At 42.6% G+C, this 18,453-nt stretch overlaps 1 protein-coding gene across 1 annotated transcript in view; it reads left to right on the top strand.

Annotated features, from left to right (window-relative positions):
* Positions 1–18,453, top strand: part of TNR (tenascin R) — a 736,434-nt gene that overhangs the window by 526,584 nt on the left and 191,397 nt on the right. Inside the window, exon 8 of the mRNA XM_078642004.1 lies at positions 16,490–16,759. Coding sequence (XP_078498130.1) covers positions 16,490–16,759 — 270 coding nt within the window. The remainder of the gene's footprint in view (positions 1–16,489; positions 16,760–18,453) is intronic.

The raw sequence follows: 18,453 nt of genomic DNA, 5'->3' as shown, positions 1-18,453 counted from the left end.
AATCACGATAGCTACCAATGCGCACACACAGGTATGCAATGGCAGACTGGCTCATGTTTCAGAATGTCGAGTTAGCGCTACTTCTCAACACAGGTAAGAAGGGCGCACACACTTCTCACTGTATTTACAGTGGGAAAGTGCCCAGAGCCTGGAGGCCTAACAAAAGAATTCACAAAACCCAGGTGAAAAAGCAAAAAAGTTTAGGGAAATGATACATGATGGATTTAAGGTCCAACAGTCAGTGTTTACATGCATGTTTTTCTTTGTGGTCGTAGAGTCTACTGTTAGGTTACCTGTCTCTCTAGTCCCCTGTCCAATCTTCCATCCATGTGTACCTGTATGTATGTTTTCTGTGACTCTGTGACTGTGTATGTGTTTGAGTTTCTGTGTGCTTCTATACGCATGTGTCGCCCTATATGGTTGTGTATTTTTTGTGTGCATGTATGTCTGTTGCCTTGTGAGAGCTGGTTTGTCTATTGGTCTATGTTGCATGGGTGAATGTCTGTGTGTTGTTCTCAACACATCATTGCTGGTGTGTATGTAGGTCTATGTGCATAGGTGCCTGTGTGTCTGTTGTAAGTGGTTATTGTGCATGTCAGCACGACGTTGGTGGTTTGTGTGCATAGAGGCCCATGTATCTGCTGGAATTAGTTCATGATACTTTTATGTTGGTCTGTGTAGAGGTGCCTTTTCTGAATATTGCCTGTGTGCCTACTGCCTGGATGCATTTTGATCTATATGTGCGGGTATATGTGTGTCTGTGTACAGATGCAATGTCCAAGCCAAACATATTAGCTTTATCAGTATTTGTTTGAAGATTTCATTTGACGCTTGATTTTCATAATCACAGCAGACCTTTCCAACCTAACTTTAATGTTTCCCTACTGAGATGCTTGCACACTCCAATTCTAGAGTCATGATAATTATAATTATTGGGGCATATTACCAACCTACAGCAATATTTATCACTAAATAGGGTTAGCGGTAATATTTTTATCGCCACCCTTCACCTGTTTTTATCGCTGAGATAACTTGCATTAGCAAGGTTTATCTCAAAAGCGATAAAAATCAGGCGAAATGCGTGAATATCGCTGTCAATACAGCGATATTCACGCATTAGCGTGACAATGCTCTTAGCCATGTTATCCACCTCCCATTGGATAACATGGCTAAGAACTGGTCAGGGCAGGCATTAGCCTGTGAAGATATTCGCGCTTAGCGCGAATATTTCCAAAACTACGCCTGTGTTGATCATAGGCGATAGCGATGTTAGCGACTGTTTTCAGTCGCTAACATTTTGGCATGCCCACTTTGCATGTCATTAGTGATAAATATCGTAGACATGGAAAGTGGGCCCCAAAATGCTCGCTATCGCCTACAAGCTGTCGCTAACTGGTGTTAGCGACAGTTTGGTAATTGGGCAAGAAAATTATCGCCGCTTTAGCGGGAAAAAGTCCCGCTAAAGCGGCCCTTGTAATATGCCCCATTATTTTTAAAAAGGTTCCTAATAGGCTGTTTATCAACATGTATCTCCTCTGCCTTGTCATGCACCGCTGCAAACTACATCAATGTTTTCTGTACATTCAAGAATATTTATGAGTGCCACGCTCGATCTCAAAATCTCGTTGACTCTGAAGAAATAAAAGAGAACATGAATGTTTGTCTAATTTTTTTAAGCTGCTCAGTGTTTTTTCTGCACTTCTAAAATATGCAAAGAACGATTCTAAAACCTTTTAAGCATGGAAATGGAAAGCGTTTTCTGAAATCCCTGAGTCTGGCACTAGCTAATAAATGTAGATGTCTATAAGAGTTGAGATCTGCACAGGCAATAATGTAAATAATTGACGATGAAAAAAACTAAGGTATGATGAACTGTACATTCAATGATTGATACAGAACCCAAAGTTCCAGTGCAAAAACAAAATACTGCAATTTATCAAGTACAATTTTGGAAATCTATTGGTGGTAGGTCATCTTCATTCCTATTATCTGACCAAAATCCTTAAGGAAAAAAGGGTATTTTCCGATTTTTTTTTACAAGCATTTATAAAAAAGTGAGCATTTGTCTTTTATATCTCTCTCAGAGAAGAATGTCAGTGCAAAAAGTATCCAAGTTTGTTGATTCTTTTGATTGGCTGAGTCTGGGTATGACAGGCAACTAATGTCAACATGCTGACATATGACTCTTTTATTTGGTTGTAGGCAGCAACCCCTTGCCCCAAAAGAACATATGGGAAATACATATTTAGACATCAGGTCGCCTTTCATAATCCTTGGGTTTGTGACACACCTCCCCTCGCTTATGATTACTGGGCTCAGAGCTCAGTGAGGAATAGGCTAACTTCAGATTTTCTGCTGTTATTTACCAAAAATATATTTACCTTTAGACCCCAATGCATGTCCTTGGCTAGGGAAAACCCACGAGTGTGTTGTCATTGGCTGCCTCAGCTTTGCAGTGCAGTTACTTAGTTGGCACTACAGAGAATACCACCACCGAGAATGCCCCGTTATTGAAAAACAGGAAGCACAAAGGTAAGTTTCATGATTTGGGTCAAAGGTGATGTTAGGTTTACAGTTGGTATTATAGTAGAATTAGATGTATGATTAGGTTACTGTTCAGTTTTTAAAATGTACTGTTAGGTTTAGCATTAGGGCTAGTTGGAGTAACGTTTAGGGTTAGGGAGACCTTGGGCCTCATTTATGAAAAGTGACGCATCGCTGCGTGAAAACAGCGATGCGTCAGTTTTCACTGCCCCCCCTTGCACCACCAATGATGGGTCATATTTACAGTATGACGCATCATTGCGCAAGGAGTTACAGATACGTCAGTATTTCTGACGTATCTGTATGGTGCAAAAGTGACGCATTGCAGGAGTGTGTCACAAAACTGACGCAACTTCAGCAATGTATCCTTTCACATGGGGCAAGCCCCATGTGAAAGGGCCTGCGTCAGTCTTACGCCTGCTGTGAGGCAGGCGTAAGAATTTGACGCATTTGTGTCCTAGAAGTGGCGCAGTGAAATCACATGGATTTCACTGCGTCACTTCTACGACCCTTTCTTGCGTCAATACGCCCCCTTGCATACATTATATCTGGCGCAGGTATAATGTGGGCAGGGGTTTACAAAGTGACGCATCTATCTAGATGCGTGACTTTGTAAATATGGCGCAACAAGGCGCATTTTTTACGCCACTGGTGCGTCACAAAAAGCGACGCACCATCGGCGTAAAAGTGATGCACAGCCTCATAAATGAGGCCCCTTGAGTTTAAGTATGTAGTGTTATGGTCAGTATAGTGGTTTTCTTAGAATTTGTATCCACAATTATAACAGTTTCATGGGAGTAGCTTCGTAGTAGTGCTACATCAATGTGGTTGTATGTTGTGTAGTGACTTGTCATTTTTACTTGGCTTCAGCTTGTCTACGGCCTGAAGTAGTAGGGTAGGATAGGTGGTGAAGGTGAGAACTTCCTAGCAGTAGGAAGAGATAGTATTGTGACCAGGGAAGGGGCTGCGTTCATCTGAAGCTAGGCACAATTCACAATTCTTGTGCTAATCAAAGGGTGGAAATCCACGAATGAAGTAACATTCTCTCCTCCTACATCTCACATGCATCAGAATAACGCTGAAGTCAGGTGCTGGATGTTCCCTTCTGCTCTATGATCAACTTCTTAGCAGTCTTACCACGCGCGGCACCGGGCTGTAATGGCCCGCGACCATGCTCCAAATGGCCCACTAGGGCCGTGTTGTGCTTAGAATATTTGCATGTACAGCATATTCAGATTCACAACATCAGTGTTTAAGTTCACGGTCCATTTATGTTGGAAGACATCGTTAAAAAGAAAAAAAACAAGCCCTACCTCGTTAATGTGCCTCATGTTAAAAACAGCGCTGATACTGGCCATGTAGTTAGGATGCTGTGGGCATCGTCGAGCTAACCCATTAGTTTACTTGAAATAATACTTTTCGATTTAGTGGCAAATAAATGAGCAAGACAAATAAAAAAGGAGAACCATGGGCCAATATATCCAATCCAACGGAAAAGCCACCTATTCCTTCACCGCTTTGGCCCATTAGGTGCTTTAATGAGTTGTGCCATCCTTTCGGATTGCGGCAGGTCGCCAGGCCTAATCCTCCAAGCTTCATTTCTTCAGAAGATTGACTGCTGGGCACTGGAGCAGCTGCCGCTATTATAATGACCTACCTCACAAGGGCTGGGGGCGACGGAAGAGCTGGCACTGTCAGCATAACGCATACTACCGCTGTCAGGGTAATGCTCCACAAAGTAGACAGATGAGGGCGGACTGACCGTTAACTCCATCCGGCTAATGCCATATGGGCTTGGATGCATTAAAGGATATGAGTCTGGTCCCTTGATGGTTAAGGGCAGTTTCCCTGCTGGTTCAGGACTGCTTCACTGCAGGTGTTCACATTCCTCCTTATTAGCATCTCTAAATGTAAAAACATATTGATAAAACTGGGGGGGAGGCACTGTGTTCCAGCTCTTCCTTCCAATTCACTATGTAAACAAACATTTCCACCTCACGGGCTCCACTGGACATCTCTTGTTCACACACAGTGATCAGCGCTGCAAGAGAGACATTCCACCCGGCACTTCTAGCCACCCAGTAGGGATCTTCAAGACATCAGAACATCTAACTGGACTCTCACAGCTTCCCAAACCACCCCTGGGTGGGTAAAAAAACATAGGGGCTTTTTTACAAGCACTTTTTGTGACGTACCGGCAGCGCAATCTGCTGCGCCATATTTACAAGGATACGTAAAGCTACCCTGCTTGGCTTTTCGTGTCCTTATAAATATGGCCCCTTTACAGGTAACATTTTGAAAGGGGCATACCATGGGTGTTGCTGTGGCTGTTCCCATGCAACACCAATGGCTTCTGCCACATTTTCAGATTTATGAGAAATCGTAAACCTGGATATGCGCCAGAATGCTATGCCTCCCATGGGAAGGGCAATGAGGAGAAATATTTTCATTTCTCCTCGTTTTTTCCTCTCTCTATGGGTGCTGCATTCTGCAGCATACATAGAACGAGGAAATTACCTCTTGTAATTGTTTATGTGAAGGAAGGTGTCTTTTCCTCCACATAAACAATCGGTGAAAAAATACAGTTTTTCAACTTCTATGTGTGCTGCATTAAGCAGCACAAATAGAATTTTACAAATGTCATTTCAGATTGTATATGTGTAAGAAGGGACACCTTCCTGCACATAAACAATCATTCCCCTCAATGCAGGCCCCCTTTTACTATAGTGCAAGAGTGCCTGCGGCAGCGCATGGTAGCAAAGTGGTGCCAGCACACACTGGCGTAACGAAAAGTGAGGGGGCCTCCCTGCACGGTACTTAGGGGGGCCCCCTCCGGGCTCAATCAAGAGCTCTCCTGCCAGAGTGCAGTGCCAAGGGGGCCCCTTGGAGCTAGAGCCCCCCCCGCACTGTGGGGGATGCGGGGGCCTGTGTTACGCCCCTGCCAGCGCAGGGGAAAACAAAGGGATCGTCATAACATTGTAGCTATGACGCATCCCTGTGCTTTGGAATTTACGCTGCGCGGTGCAGCCATATGGCTTGCGGCTCTGTGCTACGTAAATGTCTTGTAAATTCGACCCATAAGGTCCTTTACTTAGAATTTAGCAGACGGGATATTTCATCATAAAACTGCATTATGGCCTAAAGTATTCGTAATACAGTGATATGTGTCAAGATTTGACAGAGTATCCTGTCCACCAGACACTAAATAAATAAGGCCATTAGTCTCCCCTTCTCCTCATGTAGCTTGAGAGGAGCACCCAGGCACTCCTCCTCCTGTCTGAAGACCCCCAACAGCTATGCAGTCTGGTGTGCCTGGAGCAGTAGCTGGACTGCTTTGTATACATTACATTGTCATGTTCTGTATTCACCTTTCTGTAAGCCTAGGACATGAAGGGGCTGTTTGAGTTCTGTTTACTGTCTGTAGTTTCCACTCCATGACCTTACTCCCCCAGCTGATAGGCAGCAATAGGAGGCTTTTGAGAGCCTAATAGTGAATTAGAGCCCAACCTTGTGATGTAATTGAAGGTCAAAGGATGGCTGGTGTCACATATGGTACGTCTGTCCTTTGGGCGAATCAGCATCCCTGTATTATGGATCAGATTGTCTGCTGTAGCTGCTGCTTCTAATAATAAAACCACTACTTGTTCAAATATTGATAACATTACTAACAGTATTCATAATAACACTTTTTATATATCGCTTTCTGATGCAGTTTTCGCCGTTGTTTACAGATGCAAACAACTGCTACTACTGTCGCCGAACTCAATGGTATCATTCTTTTCAAATTCATTGTAAAATTAATATAAAGTATTTGTATGATATTGGTAGAATGCATCATCCTATCTCCCAAGGTTCTTTTTTTGTATTGTTGAATTGGTTAACATTTTCTAAAAACTTGTTTCTTACTGTTGTTACCACCAGAGTAAAGCATGTGAGTGAGAGCAATGTATACTTGGCTGAGAATTTGCACCCATTATTGCCCTAATGCATTGATAGGTCCAAACTCCCTGTGGCTCTCACTAACAAGGTGGAAGTGTTTGATCTCCTGTACAAAATGTGCCAATTTTTGGTAATGCTGAGATGGAGATAGGAATAGGCATCAACTGCACAGTATGAGCTGGTAAAACACAGGGGATGCTGCTGCCAAAACCAACTGGAGGGGCAGCGCGGGGAACACATAAGAATACTTTTTCAAACACTTACCTCAGGCTGCCGCTCCTGATGCCAGACACTTCGGTGAAGAAATATGAGGAAGTCGATGGGTCACTCCCACCCAATCCAGATGCTGTTCTCAGCATGAGAGCAGCGCCATGATTGGTCTGAGCAGCCTGGTTAGGTGCTCAGTAAGTGACTTGTAGCATTTGCCATATCTCCACCTGGCTGTACAATACAGCTGGGTTGAAGACATCCAAGTGCGCATGACGGTTTTGCTGGCCTAAGACTGCCGGACAAACCGTGATGCGCACTTCCAGTGCCCAACAACTCTTCCATCTCCTGCTGACTGTCACTTAGGATGGCCGGCCCGCCCCACCCATGACTTGGCAGCATCGGCTGTCAGAGCAAAATAAAATGATAACATTATTTTATTATCGTTTTATCTTTTTTCTGCAGTGAGTGAGTGTTGCAACTCTCTTCTGCCATTGTGGAGGTGCTGGCACTGGTAAAACACATAGACCTTATGTATCAACACATTTCTCCATAGACACATAATGTGTAAAACCCTTTGATGCATCAGGCCCTCTTCTCATTGTGCAGTGGGACATGAACCCATGCCATGAGTACCACCTCACAGGCTGGTTATCCAGGGCATTAATACAATTTGTCGGCCTGTTTATTCCTGGGTGCTATAATACCTGTTTTGTCACATAAACATACCAGGCATGCCAGTGGGCCCCTGGTAGTAGGTACTAGGTCTATGTGGTGCATGCAAGGGCACAGTAGTATCACACAGGTTCCACGTTATTTCTAATTTATTATCCAATAAGCATAGTTAGTATCACTAATATTGGAAGGAAGGAGGTCTCAGCACATCCACAGGGAAGCAATATTTAAGAGTCTGATAGAGTGAGAGAGAGAGGTGTAAGGTTGTGAGTAATGGAACAGAGAGAGGTGAGTGAAACACGAGAACTGAGGTAGAGAGGTAGGAGTGATAGAAAGATGAAAAGAGAGGGGTGAAAGAGAGGCACACGACAGAGCCTCTCTTGTTGGCCTTGACACTGTGCTGTCTATTATAAAATTATTTATATTACACACTACAATCTGGCAGCTAGAAACAGTTTTGCTTGTGGAGAGTGCCCTACAAACAAGGAAATAAATAAAGAGAGAGCCAGTATTTAGAGGGTTGATGGTGGGGATAGAGATAGAACTGGAGGTTGTGGGAGGGAGGAGCAGTGCTTAATTTGTAAAATAAAAAATCAGTGCCAGGGCTCTTGTCAGTAGCTTGCTGCAGCTTGCACCACACATTGCCCCTGTTATGCTGCCAATGATAGTAAAAACACAACTACTAACCATCACACTTGTGCAAGTGTTCAAATTCAGACTAATCCAGGCCACCAAAGCTATAAGAATGGCTTGGACGGCAGGTAATAGGCATTTTAATGTATATTGGAGTAATAATTAACTGTTGTGTAGGTCATCTCTAAATTATCCAGACAGCGCCACCTTGTGGCAGACTGTTACAAACGCTGGTGTTGACAATTAAGTGCCGGTACCGAACACTGGAAACCACTGGCTCAAATTAAGCACTGGAGAGTAGTGATCTGTGGAATAAAAGGGTGAGTCAGAGTGAAAGTGGTGAAAGAGCGAGTGAAAGCACAGGTAGAGCCAGAAGGATGTAGAGTAGGTAGAAAAAAAGAAAAAGTGGAACAGAGGTGAGGGAGAGTAAACAGAGGAGAGTAGACATAGAGATGAGGTTGAGAGAAAGATAAGGCAGAGAGAGAAGTGGAGAAAACTAGGGAGCACATTGTCAAGAACAGCGCTAAAATTATCGCCAATTTAGCGGCAGGAAACTGCCGCTAAACCGGCGATAATTTTTAACCCTGTTCTTGATAATATGCCCCCATATGAGGTAGAGATCAAGGAGGGAGATATATTGTAAAAGGTATAGGAAGTCAGTAATGTAGCACAATGTAGAGCTAATGAGTGGTCAAGTAAATATCATGAGACTTGGGAGAGAGTGTGGTGAGGTTTGGATAGAGATAGGTAGGGAGAAATCAATTTGGCAAAGTGCTTAGTTACAAGTGAGAGTGGTGAGGTCGAAAAATGTAATGTATACAGTAGTAGGACTAAAGCACATTAAATGCAGATAGAGGTATGTCAGTGAGAGAAAAAGAGGTATGTCAGAGAGAGATAAAGATATACAGGTGGTGACAGAGGTAGAAAGAGAGAAAGGTAGAAGTAGAGAGGTGACAGGAGTGGCGTGGTAAAAAGTATAGTTCGAGGTGGGGAAGAGAGACAAGAGATGATGTAGCGAGAGAGGGGAACTCAGTGAAAGAGTTGAGGGAGGCAGAAATGAGAGGCAGATTGAGCTGTGAAGTGTAGCGAAGAGAGGAGTAAGCTGAATAGAGGTAGAGAAAAAGTGAGAGATGTAAGAGAGAGAGATGAGGTCGAAAGAGAATACACTGAGTTTGTGAGAGATTAGGTTTAGAGATAGGATTCAGCCAGACACAGAAAGAAGGGTGATAGAGTATTAAAGTGAGATAGAGAAACAGTGAGGGAGAGAAGAAAGAAAAGTTAGATGAATTAAGTCTAAAGAGAGAGAGGGGTGTTTTAGAGAAGGTGTACAAAGAGGTAGGGATAGAGGTAGAGAGACCTCAGGTGGGTAAATGAAGTATTGAGGCAGTGGCCTTTTATATAAAAAAAATGAGGTTAAGAATATCACTAGGATGTTAAATATTCTTTTTTGTAAACGTGAACATACAATTAACTATGAATGGTTATTGTAAGGGTTTATTTTTTATTATAGGACTGTCATTAACGTGTTTACGTTCTGGAATGAAGGCCTAGTCCAACGCTCTATTTTATTTTGAGTCCATATGCAAGTGTTATGTTCTTTAAGCTCAATGATTTTATTACATCACACAATAAATAAATGGAATGAAAGTTTGGATGAGAAGGGACTAGAAAGAGATATAGCAGTGAAGAGAGAGATCGAGGTAAAATGAGGAAAGAGGTGAGGTTGCTGACAAGAGATGAGGCAGAAATTAAAGTATTAAGGCGTTGTTGAGGTAAAGTCATAAGTAGAGAGGAGCACAAGAAGGGTGGTACAGAGGAAAAGTCAACGTGGCGAGAGTGAGGTAGAAAGGTCTGAGGTACAATGACCTATGGTACAGAGACAGAGATGAGATAAGGAGAGATAGAGACAAAGAGTGAGAAAGAGAGAAGTAGAAAATGTATGGAAAATAGAGGGAGGAAGATTGAAAGAAATGGAGATGGGATGGAGAGAAAGAGCTGATAGATAGCGGAGTGACCTAGAGAGATAATGTGAGGAAAGAGAGGTGATGTAGATTTTTTTTTAAGGAAGACGGAGGGTAATGGGGTATAAAGATAGAGGGGAGAAATAGAAAGGAAGGCTTGAGCTACACAAAGCTAAATATGTTCGGTTAGAGAGAGAGAAAAACAGGCAAGGAAAGAGTTTGAGAGACAGCAAGACGCAAAGAGAGGGTTAGCTGTAGTGGTACAGTGAGAAGATACCGTGGAATACATAGAGATGAGACAGAAAGAGGTGGAGTCCAAGACGTAAGATATAGAGAAATAAACAGGTGATGTAAAACTAGATTGAAAGGTGGGTACAAGGAGAAAAAGAGAGACTTGAGTGCGGTACAGAGAGCTGAGACAGAGCAAGGCTAGAGATAATAAGAGGTGAGGTAGAGAGAGTTGAAAGTAGAGCTGGGTAGAAGTTAACTTGAGACAGAAGTGGAACAGAGAGGTGTGGTAGAAAGGAATACAAGGGGAGGGGAGAGGTAGAGGTGAAGAAATGATGGGGACAGAGTTATACAATTATATACTGAAGAGAGAGGTGGTAGTAGAGTAGAGGCAGAGGTATGTGGTGGTGAGATTTAATGGAAGGTGAAGCTAGCGAGAGAGGTGAGGTAGTGTGAAGTAGAAGCAGAGTTGATGATAATTGAGGTAGAGAGGCATGAGAGATAGAGAGGTATAGACAGAAGTAGAGATGGAGAGGTGCCATGACCATGAGGTGAAGGGAAAGGTGAAGTAGCGATGCAGATAGAAGCAGAAAAGGAGAGGTGAGGTAAAAGAAAGGTAGAGGTGAGGGAGAGAGGTGAGGTAAAAGAAAGGTAGAGGTTACAGTGCTCCTCATCGGACTGTGGGTGGAAGATGCCCCTCCCCCCTTGTCTCCACACTGGCACAAAACAAAACAAGCATTGATAAATGCATTAGGTTTCACCTATGCAATTCTTAATATTTATTTTGTTGTAATTTGTAGCAAATAGTATCAATGATGTAATCCTTTCTTGCCCTCATGTCAATGCGTGACGATCAATGCCTTTGCAATTTTTTACGCTGTGATATTAGTATTAGAGTGCCGTCCTCGGTAGCAGCAAGCTTACCAAATACACAAGCAATAGTGTATTTGACCACAACTGCCGACCGTGGAGCTGGGGAGCATGGTTCGAGTCTCGGTGTGGGTTCACAAGCACACTTGAAATTTGTATCCAAAAAGTTTAAATAAAATACGAGACAAATTCATGCAGCTAGGAAAAGTAAGGAACGTTAAGCAAAAGTATGCACTAAAAAAAAGTACCCCAACAGCGGAAGGAAACAGTACTTTTAAAGCATGATACTGACAAGAGAAGTAGGTGAGGAACAAGCATTGGTAAATGCAGGAAACTATGCTACAGCCAATAGAAATGGAGGAAAAGTGAGTAACAAGCACAGGAACCAACGAAAAGCAAGGGGGTGGGATCTTGCCCCTTTTAAGATTATATTGAATATAACATATTTCTCAAGCACAGCGCGAGCACTGTGCAGGTGAAACCTAAAAAAAAAAGCCTTTCTGCATTGTGTTGTAGAGAATAGAGAGCCACCGATGTTGTAATATGGAAACTCCCACCGACTCTCGCCCACAGCAGATGCTTTTGTGTTGAAAGATTTAGTGATCCCTGCACTGAAGACACCTCATGGCAGTCCATAACTCACGACGCTACATCTGTGCCTCTTTTTGCGTCAAAGAATTACCCTCTTCCTGCATGCCTGCCCAGGGGAACCTGGCCCAGTTTCAAAGGATTCCTGTGAGCTCGGGCTGGCTGCAGTGGTAGTGGATTCGAAACATCTGCTGAAAGGTGGCAGGTGTCCTGTTCACTTTGTTCAGAGTATCAATGTCCTGTCCACCCTACCTAGAATGTATTGACATCTGTACATTCTAAATAGGGAGCATGGACATGTTTGCATCTGTCAAACTCCAAGCCAGGCCCTCGCTCAAGTAGTACCGTTGACTTACTCCTGAATTCCTGAAGTAAGCCAGGAATTCTTCAGTTGTCTTCGAATTCACTAGCAAGCAAGGTGTACTACAAGAGTGCGTCACACCCAAGCAAAGCAAAATCTTTGTGAATTAGTCCCACTGTGTGAGAGGTTTCTACTCGAGTTCTTTCAGCAGCCGAAGGGTTATGGCAGCGACATACTCTCACAGACACTCCCGCACACTTGGGCTACAGTGTTGGGCCATCACTGGAGTCTACCTTTCTAGAAGATGCTTGGGAACTATTTTTGCCCTGGCGTAGGCAGAAAACATAACTTCGTCAGGCTGCATTGCCTCCCAACCAGAGTACTTTTCATCACACAGCAGCTAAAGGTCCACCCACACCCATACATAAAGAGTTAGTAGACCACTAAGTCAAAGATATGTCAGTGCTCTTTTCTATAAAATAATATTTTGAAGGCTGATGAAAAACCATTAATTGCCTTTGATTTTCAGTACCCTTCCTTAAGTAGAGAAGCCTAAAGAGATGAGAACTAAGACAGGCCACGTGAACATTTGAAGTTGTGCTAGTTGAACTATATGAATCTATAGGGATTGAGGGGTAGGTTAGGAGCTGGAAGAAATCCTTGATACGGCGAGTCATTGCACTCCCGCAACATGCAATTACAAGCTTTTGTCCGTAGGATGAGGATCTGCCTCACATACTTGGAATTACTGCTCCCTTTACCAGTGGTGTAACACAAAATGATGGGCTTTGCTCTAGAACGTGATGAGGAGCCCCTGAGTCTTCCATGTCTTAGAGACATTCAATGGCCTTTGCGTTAATAAGGGACCCCTTAGAGGGTTGGGGCCACTTTGGAGGGTTGGGCGCCGCTGTGTCACAGGGGCTGCCAGGGTCTGTGTTACACCCATGCCTCTTACCGCCTGATCATCCACTATCCCGTAAACCTTTCTGCTCCCTCTCACCACATGCTCTGAGCAGGAGAGGCCTGGGAGGTCCTATGCAGATTGCAGGGCAAGGGGTGAGCAGGTGACAACTGACAGGGATGTTGTGACCTATTTAGGGGAGCACTAAGGTGCATTAAGCCAAGAAGGGTAACACCGCCCTCTGTCATTTTGGAAACGGAGGACTGCACCGTATTTACAATACGGTGCAGCTCTGCTTTTCTCCCTGCGCTGGTGCTAAATGTAAATGCCTAGCACCAACATAGGCATTCTTGCACCATAGTGTAAGGGTGCCTGCATCGTGGGAATGATTGTTTATGTGCATGAAGGTGTCCTTCCCTGCACATAAACAATCATATATGGTGAGTTGTAAATTCTATGTGTGCTGCTTGTGCCGCACACATAGAAGCTGCACATAAACAATCATACATGGCGTTTTGCTGTTTTTAGGTGTGCTGCAAGTGCTGCACAATGCAGCACACATAGAAACAGCAAACACTAGGAGAAATAAAACATTTATCCTTGTTGTGCCTGTTTAAGACCAGGGTTTCCCTGGCTTTAATTTTGATGCTGCCCCATATTTATGCCACCCTTGTAAATATGGGGCAGCGTCAAAGTCAATGGGTGTTGCAGTTGAATGCCCTCCGCAACACCCATGGCTCACCCCTTTCACATTAAGTATAGCGTGAAAGGGGGCCTTATTCACAAGTGGCTTAACCCTGCCTTATGAATAAGGCAAAGCTCCTATCGCCACAGGAACTTCAGAAAAAGGGACGCTCCTGTGATGGTAGCGGCTTATAAAATATGCCCCTCAATGCTTTTCTCTTGGTAATGCTGGTGGTTGGTTGGCACGCCCTTATCAGCTCCTGTTCGGAGGCACATGCGATTTTACCAAGTGCGTTTCTTCTATATTCTGCTAATTTTTGGTGCAGAAGTTTCGAGACGCATGGAATCGAACACAACATATGGGCAGATGCAAAAAAACAAAAAAAAGAAATAGGTAATGATTCCAGCCATGTCTGTGAAGAAAAAAGACCCTCAACATAAAAGCTAGTAACACTTGAACCTACAGATGTAAATCTGTCAGAAAATTGAAAGTAACTCTGAAAAATCTCAACAAATCATGCATCTTTTGATTTTGAAATAAAAAAATCATGAGCTTCAAATTTTATTTTTAGAACCTATTTGTTCATGTGCTGTAGGCGTCTCGTGTATAGACCTGCTGGTCCGAGGAAATGAAAGAAATCAATAAATATAGCTGCACTTTCATTTTGATAAGCGACCAGTCTAGTTCTACATCTTCACTCACTCCTGTTCCACCCGCTCCCTCCACATCTGTAAGTAGCCCTCTCACCCCCACCCCCTTTTTGTTTTTCACACTTCCTTTATTGTCTGAAGCAGTTTGTTAAAGTTGGTGTGGAGGTACATTACAAAACCCTCGATATTTTGAAATCAATTATTACTTTTACTCTATTGGTGCATTTTACCACTTGACGCATTTTGACTTCCACACTCTTTTCGTATTAAGCTTTTATCATGTTCTTACAGTCTGCCCTGGCCCCTTTTCGTGTCCTCCCCACCTTTATGTTTACAGTACACTCTGCTTTCAGCTATCCCAACTTTTAATTGACTTCGCTTTGCTGTTTCACTCTCCCTCCAGTTCTCAAACTGCTCTGAACAGACCGAAATATGTCAAATAAATCTCTAAATTAAAAGATAAAATAGAAATAGCGAGATACATTAAATATTAACTATCATGACTATTCAGCTTGTTGCTATTAAAATAAATTAAAGTAAAAAAAAAACAGACGCTAACAGAAGTATTGAACCTTTCCTGTAACTTGCACTGGAACTCTGTAAAAAATAGAATTTCGAATGATGTAAAATGTATGTATGAGCAGGAAAAAACCAAACATAAGCCACGGAAACTCCTACGATTACCATTCCTCGTTGTCCCCCCCAGGTGGGGTTCTCTGCCTGCATCCCTGCTCACTTACCAGTTTGAGTAGCCTGTGTTGTTTTGTGGATGAAATGCCACTTTGCCTAGTTTTATATGCAGAAAAGTTGCGCGATTGGCTGACCGCGGCTGAATGTTGACGCCGCGCCAGCAGATGATTCCTCAAACTTTATGCTTGCTAATGCAACAATAAAAACAAGTTTAAAAAAAAAAGTAATAAATAAGCCACGGAAACAAAACAATTTTTAAAAGAACCGCATGGATACCTCTACTACAATGGTTCTTAACCCTTTGACTTCTGTGGACCCCCACTTAATCCTTACTGGAAGCTGGGGACACCCACTGAATATTTATGGAATCCGGGAACCTCAGTGACTCTTTACTGGCAGCGGGGGACCCCAGTTTAAGCAATTTAGATCATTTGAATGAAGAAAACATTGCACAAATGATGATATAGTTTATTTAATTCAAGTACAAATCTCCAAAACTAAAATTTTACATTTAATTGGAAGGTTGGAGCTCTTCGAAATCCAATAAAGGCAACCCACCATTCATAATATATTCTGCTTGATGCACATGCACTTCCCCTTGAAATAAGGATACCAACTTAATTTGTAGCCTCCAATTTCAAATTCAGAAGAATTTACATAACATTTTAACATTTTCAGTTTTACATTTTGCTCTTCATTTATATACACTTTATTAATCTGTTGATATTATTTCATTTTCTAAGCAGTTGCAGACTCCTTGAGTAGGCTTTATACACCTTCAGGTGTCCACGGACCACAAGTTAAGAATCACTGTCCTAGTAAAAATGTTAGAACCAATGTGCTCAAATAAACAAACGAATTGCATGCAATTGCATTTTCCCACTGACATTGGTCAGAGCTGCCTTTCTGTTGGTGTGCTTTATGAGTAGTTAATTGTTAATTAGTTGGTGTGGATATAATGTAATAGAGTGCCAATTAATGGTAATAATGAGGAAGAAATGTATGGCGATTAAGAGCGGGTTTGGCATCATTGTGTATATTATGTTGATATTCCTTTTGTCCTTTAGAAAAGGATGCTGGCTCATTGAGCATTATTCTTTATTTAGTTAAATGGGTTCACTAATTGCGTTTGAGCTTTTAGAGCAATTGGGTGCTGTGTATCCTCACAAAGGCTGCTCTGTCAGGTGCTGCATTTGTTCCAAGGATATGCTTGATGTAAGATAATACAGATTAATAGTGGGAACACCTGTTATTTATACTGCTGAGGAGCCACAAGGCTGGCATATATATTTTTCTTATTGATATGTTGTTCTTTCATTTTCCTTCTCCTTTCTTCTTCTTCATTTTCTTCTTCTTCTTCTTCATCATAATAATAATAATAATAATAATAATCATTTATTGCTTCCTCTTCCTTTTCCACTCTTTCTTCCTCCTCTTCCGCTTCGTATTCCTCCTGTTCCACTTCTTCTTCTTCTTCATTATTATTATTTTCAGCTTTCTGGTGTCATTGTCTTTATGCTGGTGGTGGCTAGTTGGACTATCATATGAAGAGTCTTTTGAAGTATTTTATTGGTGTACTTGTCTTAAATATTCGCTCATTTTTCTTTGCTTATTCAGTCATCGATGGGCCATCTCAAATCCTGGTGCGCGATGTCTCCGACACAGTGGCCTTCGTCGAGTGGACACCGCCTCGTGCCAAGATCGACTTCATTCTGCTCAAGTACGGGCTGGCAAGCAGGGAGGGTGGGCAAACTACCTTTCGGCTGCAGCCCCCACTGAGCCAATATTCCATGCAGGCGCTGCGGCCCGGCTCTCACTATGAGGTCTCTGTCAGTGGTGTGCGCGGAAGCACCGAGACCGAACCTGTCTCCACAAGCTTCACAACAGGTATGGAAAAGGTGCCATAAGGAACAGTCATTTTGGAAACTCCTTCATGGGTTGTCTGAAAAAATAGAATTCCTCCCTGGGTAAATAAAACTCATTATTGGGTTATCTGAAGAGTAAAACTTTTTCCTTGGTGAATAACATTGCTTCCTGGGTCATCTGGAGGCATTCTTAAGTTTTTCTCTTGCATTAAACATTAACTTATCAATGGGGAGGCAACTGGCAAGAGGCAGTATTTTGTGCAAATGTTTGCCTTTTTGTGAAAAAAAGTTCTAGGGTTGTGCTTATAACATACTTTACTCTACCAACAAGTATGGAATGAATGTCAACTATTCGACTAAAGTCAAAGGAAAACCGGGTACGTTTTTCTTAGTAACTAAAAGTTTCGAACCTTGGACTGATAAACAAATATCTTTATAAGAGCCTGAAAAACACTCATTAATGTGTACTCCCATGTATCTTGTATTGCTTTAATTTTGAGTGGCATATTATGTATAATCAATACATAAACAGAATACATCAGCTTATCGTCAAGATACAGTTTGATTTAAAATTGTAGAACAATATTTCCAGATTTAAAAATATATGTATATTTTAAGTCAACAAAGACAAAACAAAACACATGATGTGTAAGGATTGCAACCCAAGAGCCTTACTTAGGGAGAACAGCCCGTTTACTACAAATACAATTGGTATGGAAACATCTTGCATTATGATAATAGAAAGATCAGTTGCTGACACACACTCTCATTTTCCTAATACTTCTTATATTCTCAATATGTGGCAAGACTCCAGGCTCACCTATGTCTCCAACATCTAGGACGAGTTTCTATATTTCCATTTGCTTTTTCCAGACTTTCTCATATTTATTGTGCAGCAGCTACCCTCACACACATGCTTCTCAGCAGGCATGCACTAATCCATGCCTGAATAGACTGGCCTATAAGGCTCCCCCAGAACAGGTAACATACGCCCCAGTTCATTGAGCATTTTACCATTGCCGGTCATGAGGCATCACTCCATACCTATCACTTCCCATTCTGCAACTTCCTGCTCATCTACATCCGCGTCCCAACATAGTTTCAATCTTTTCACGGTGGCTGTAGTTTTGTTAATCAGGGTTCTAGCAATCTGAGGCACAGCCTTCTATGGTAACCTCCAACAACACCCTGTGCTCTAAATGGGTCTCTCTAGTCATGTGTACCCATATTGCATGGCAAGTCACTAAGTAGCAGAATATCTCTGTGTGTCTGACTGAAGTCCTTTTGCAGTTGTGTGACAGTTTGCAGGCGCCATTGCCCCCACACATACCCTTGCGGAGATTCCTATTGTGTCCGATTGACTTAAATCCTGTAGGTGCCTCATCTTCTTAGTCCTCTAGCTATCCGTAGAGGAGTGTAGCCTGTGAAAGTGTGTTTCCATCCTTTTTTCTTGTGGGTACCATCCATGTTCTAATTGCCATGGCTGTCTGGAGTCAGATCCATAACCCGAGTAGTGTCAAACAGTGCAGCCAAGTTGTCTTGGATCCTAATGCCTGTGTGTCCACTTAGGGGCGAAGGGTTTTGCTGGGACGATAAGGTCAATTTAGTCACGGTCGCAATATGCAATGTTCCGTAATACTTCTGCAGACTAGAGAGTATAGTGTCTCCATCATGGATTCCACGTGCAAATACTTCCAAAACAATTCTTGGGGAGCC

This window comes from Lissotriton helveticus, chromosome 1_1 (assembly GCF_964261635.1).
Source record: "Lissotriton helveticus chromosome 1_1, aLisHel1.1, whole genome shotgun sequence".
Classification (NCBI taxonomy): domain Eukaryota; kingdom Metazoa; phylum Chordata; class Amphibia; order Caudata; family Salamandridae; genus Lissotriton; species Lissotriton helveticus.
Note: the sequence above shows the minus strand (reverse complement) of the source record. Positions and strands in the feature narration are given on the sequence as shown.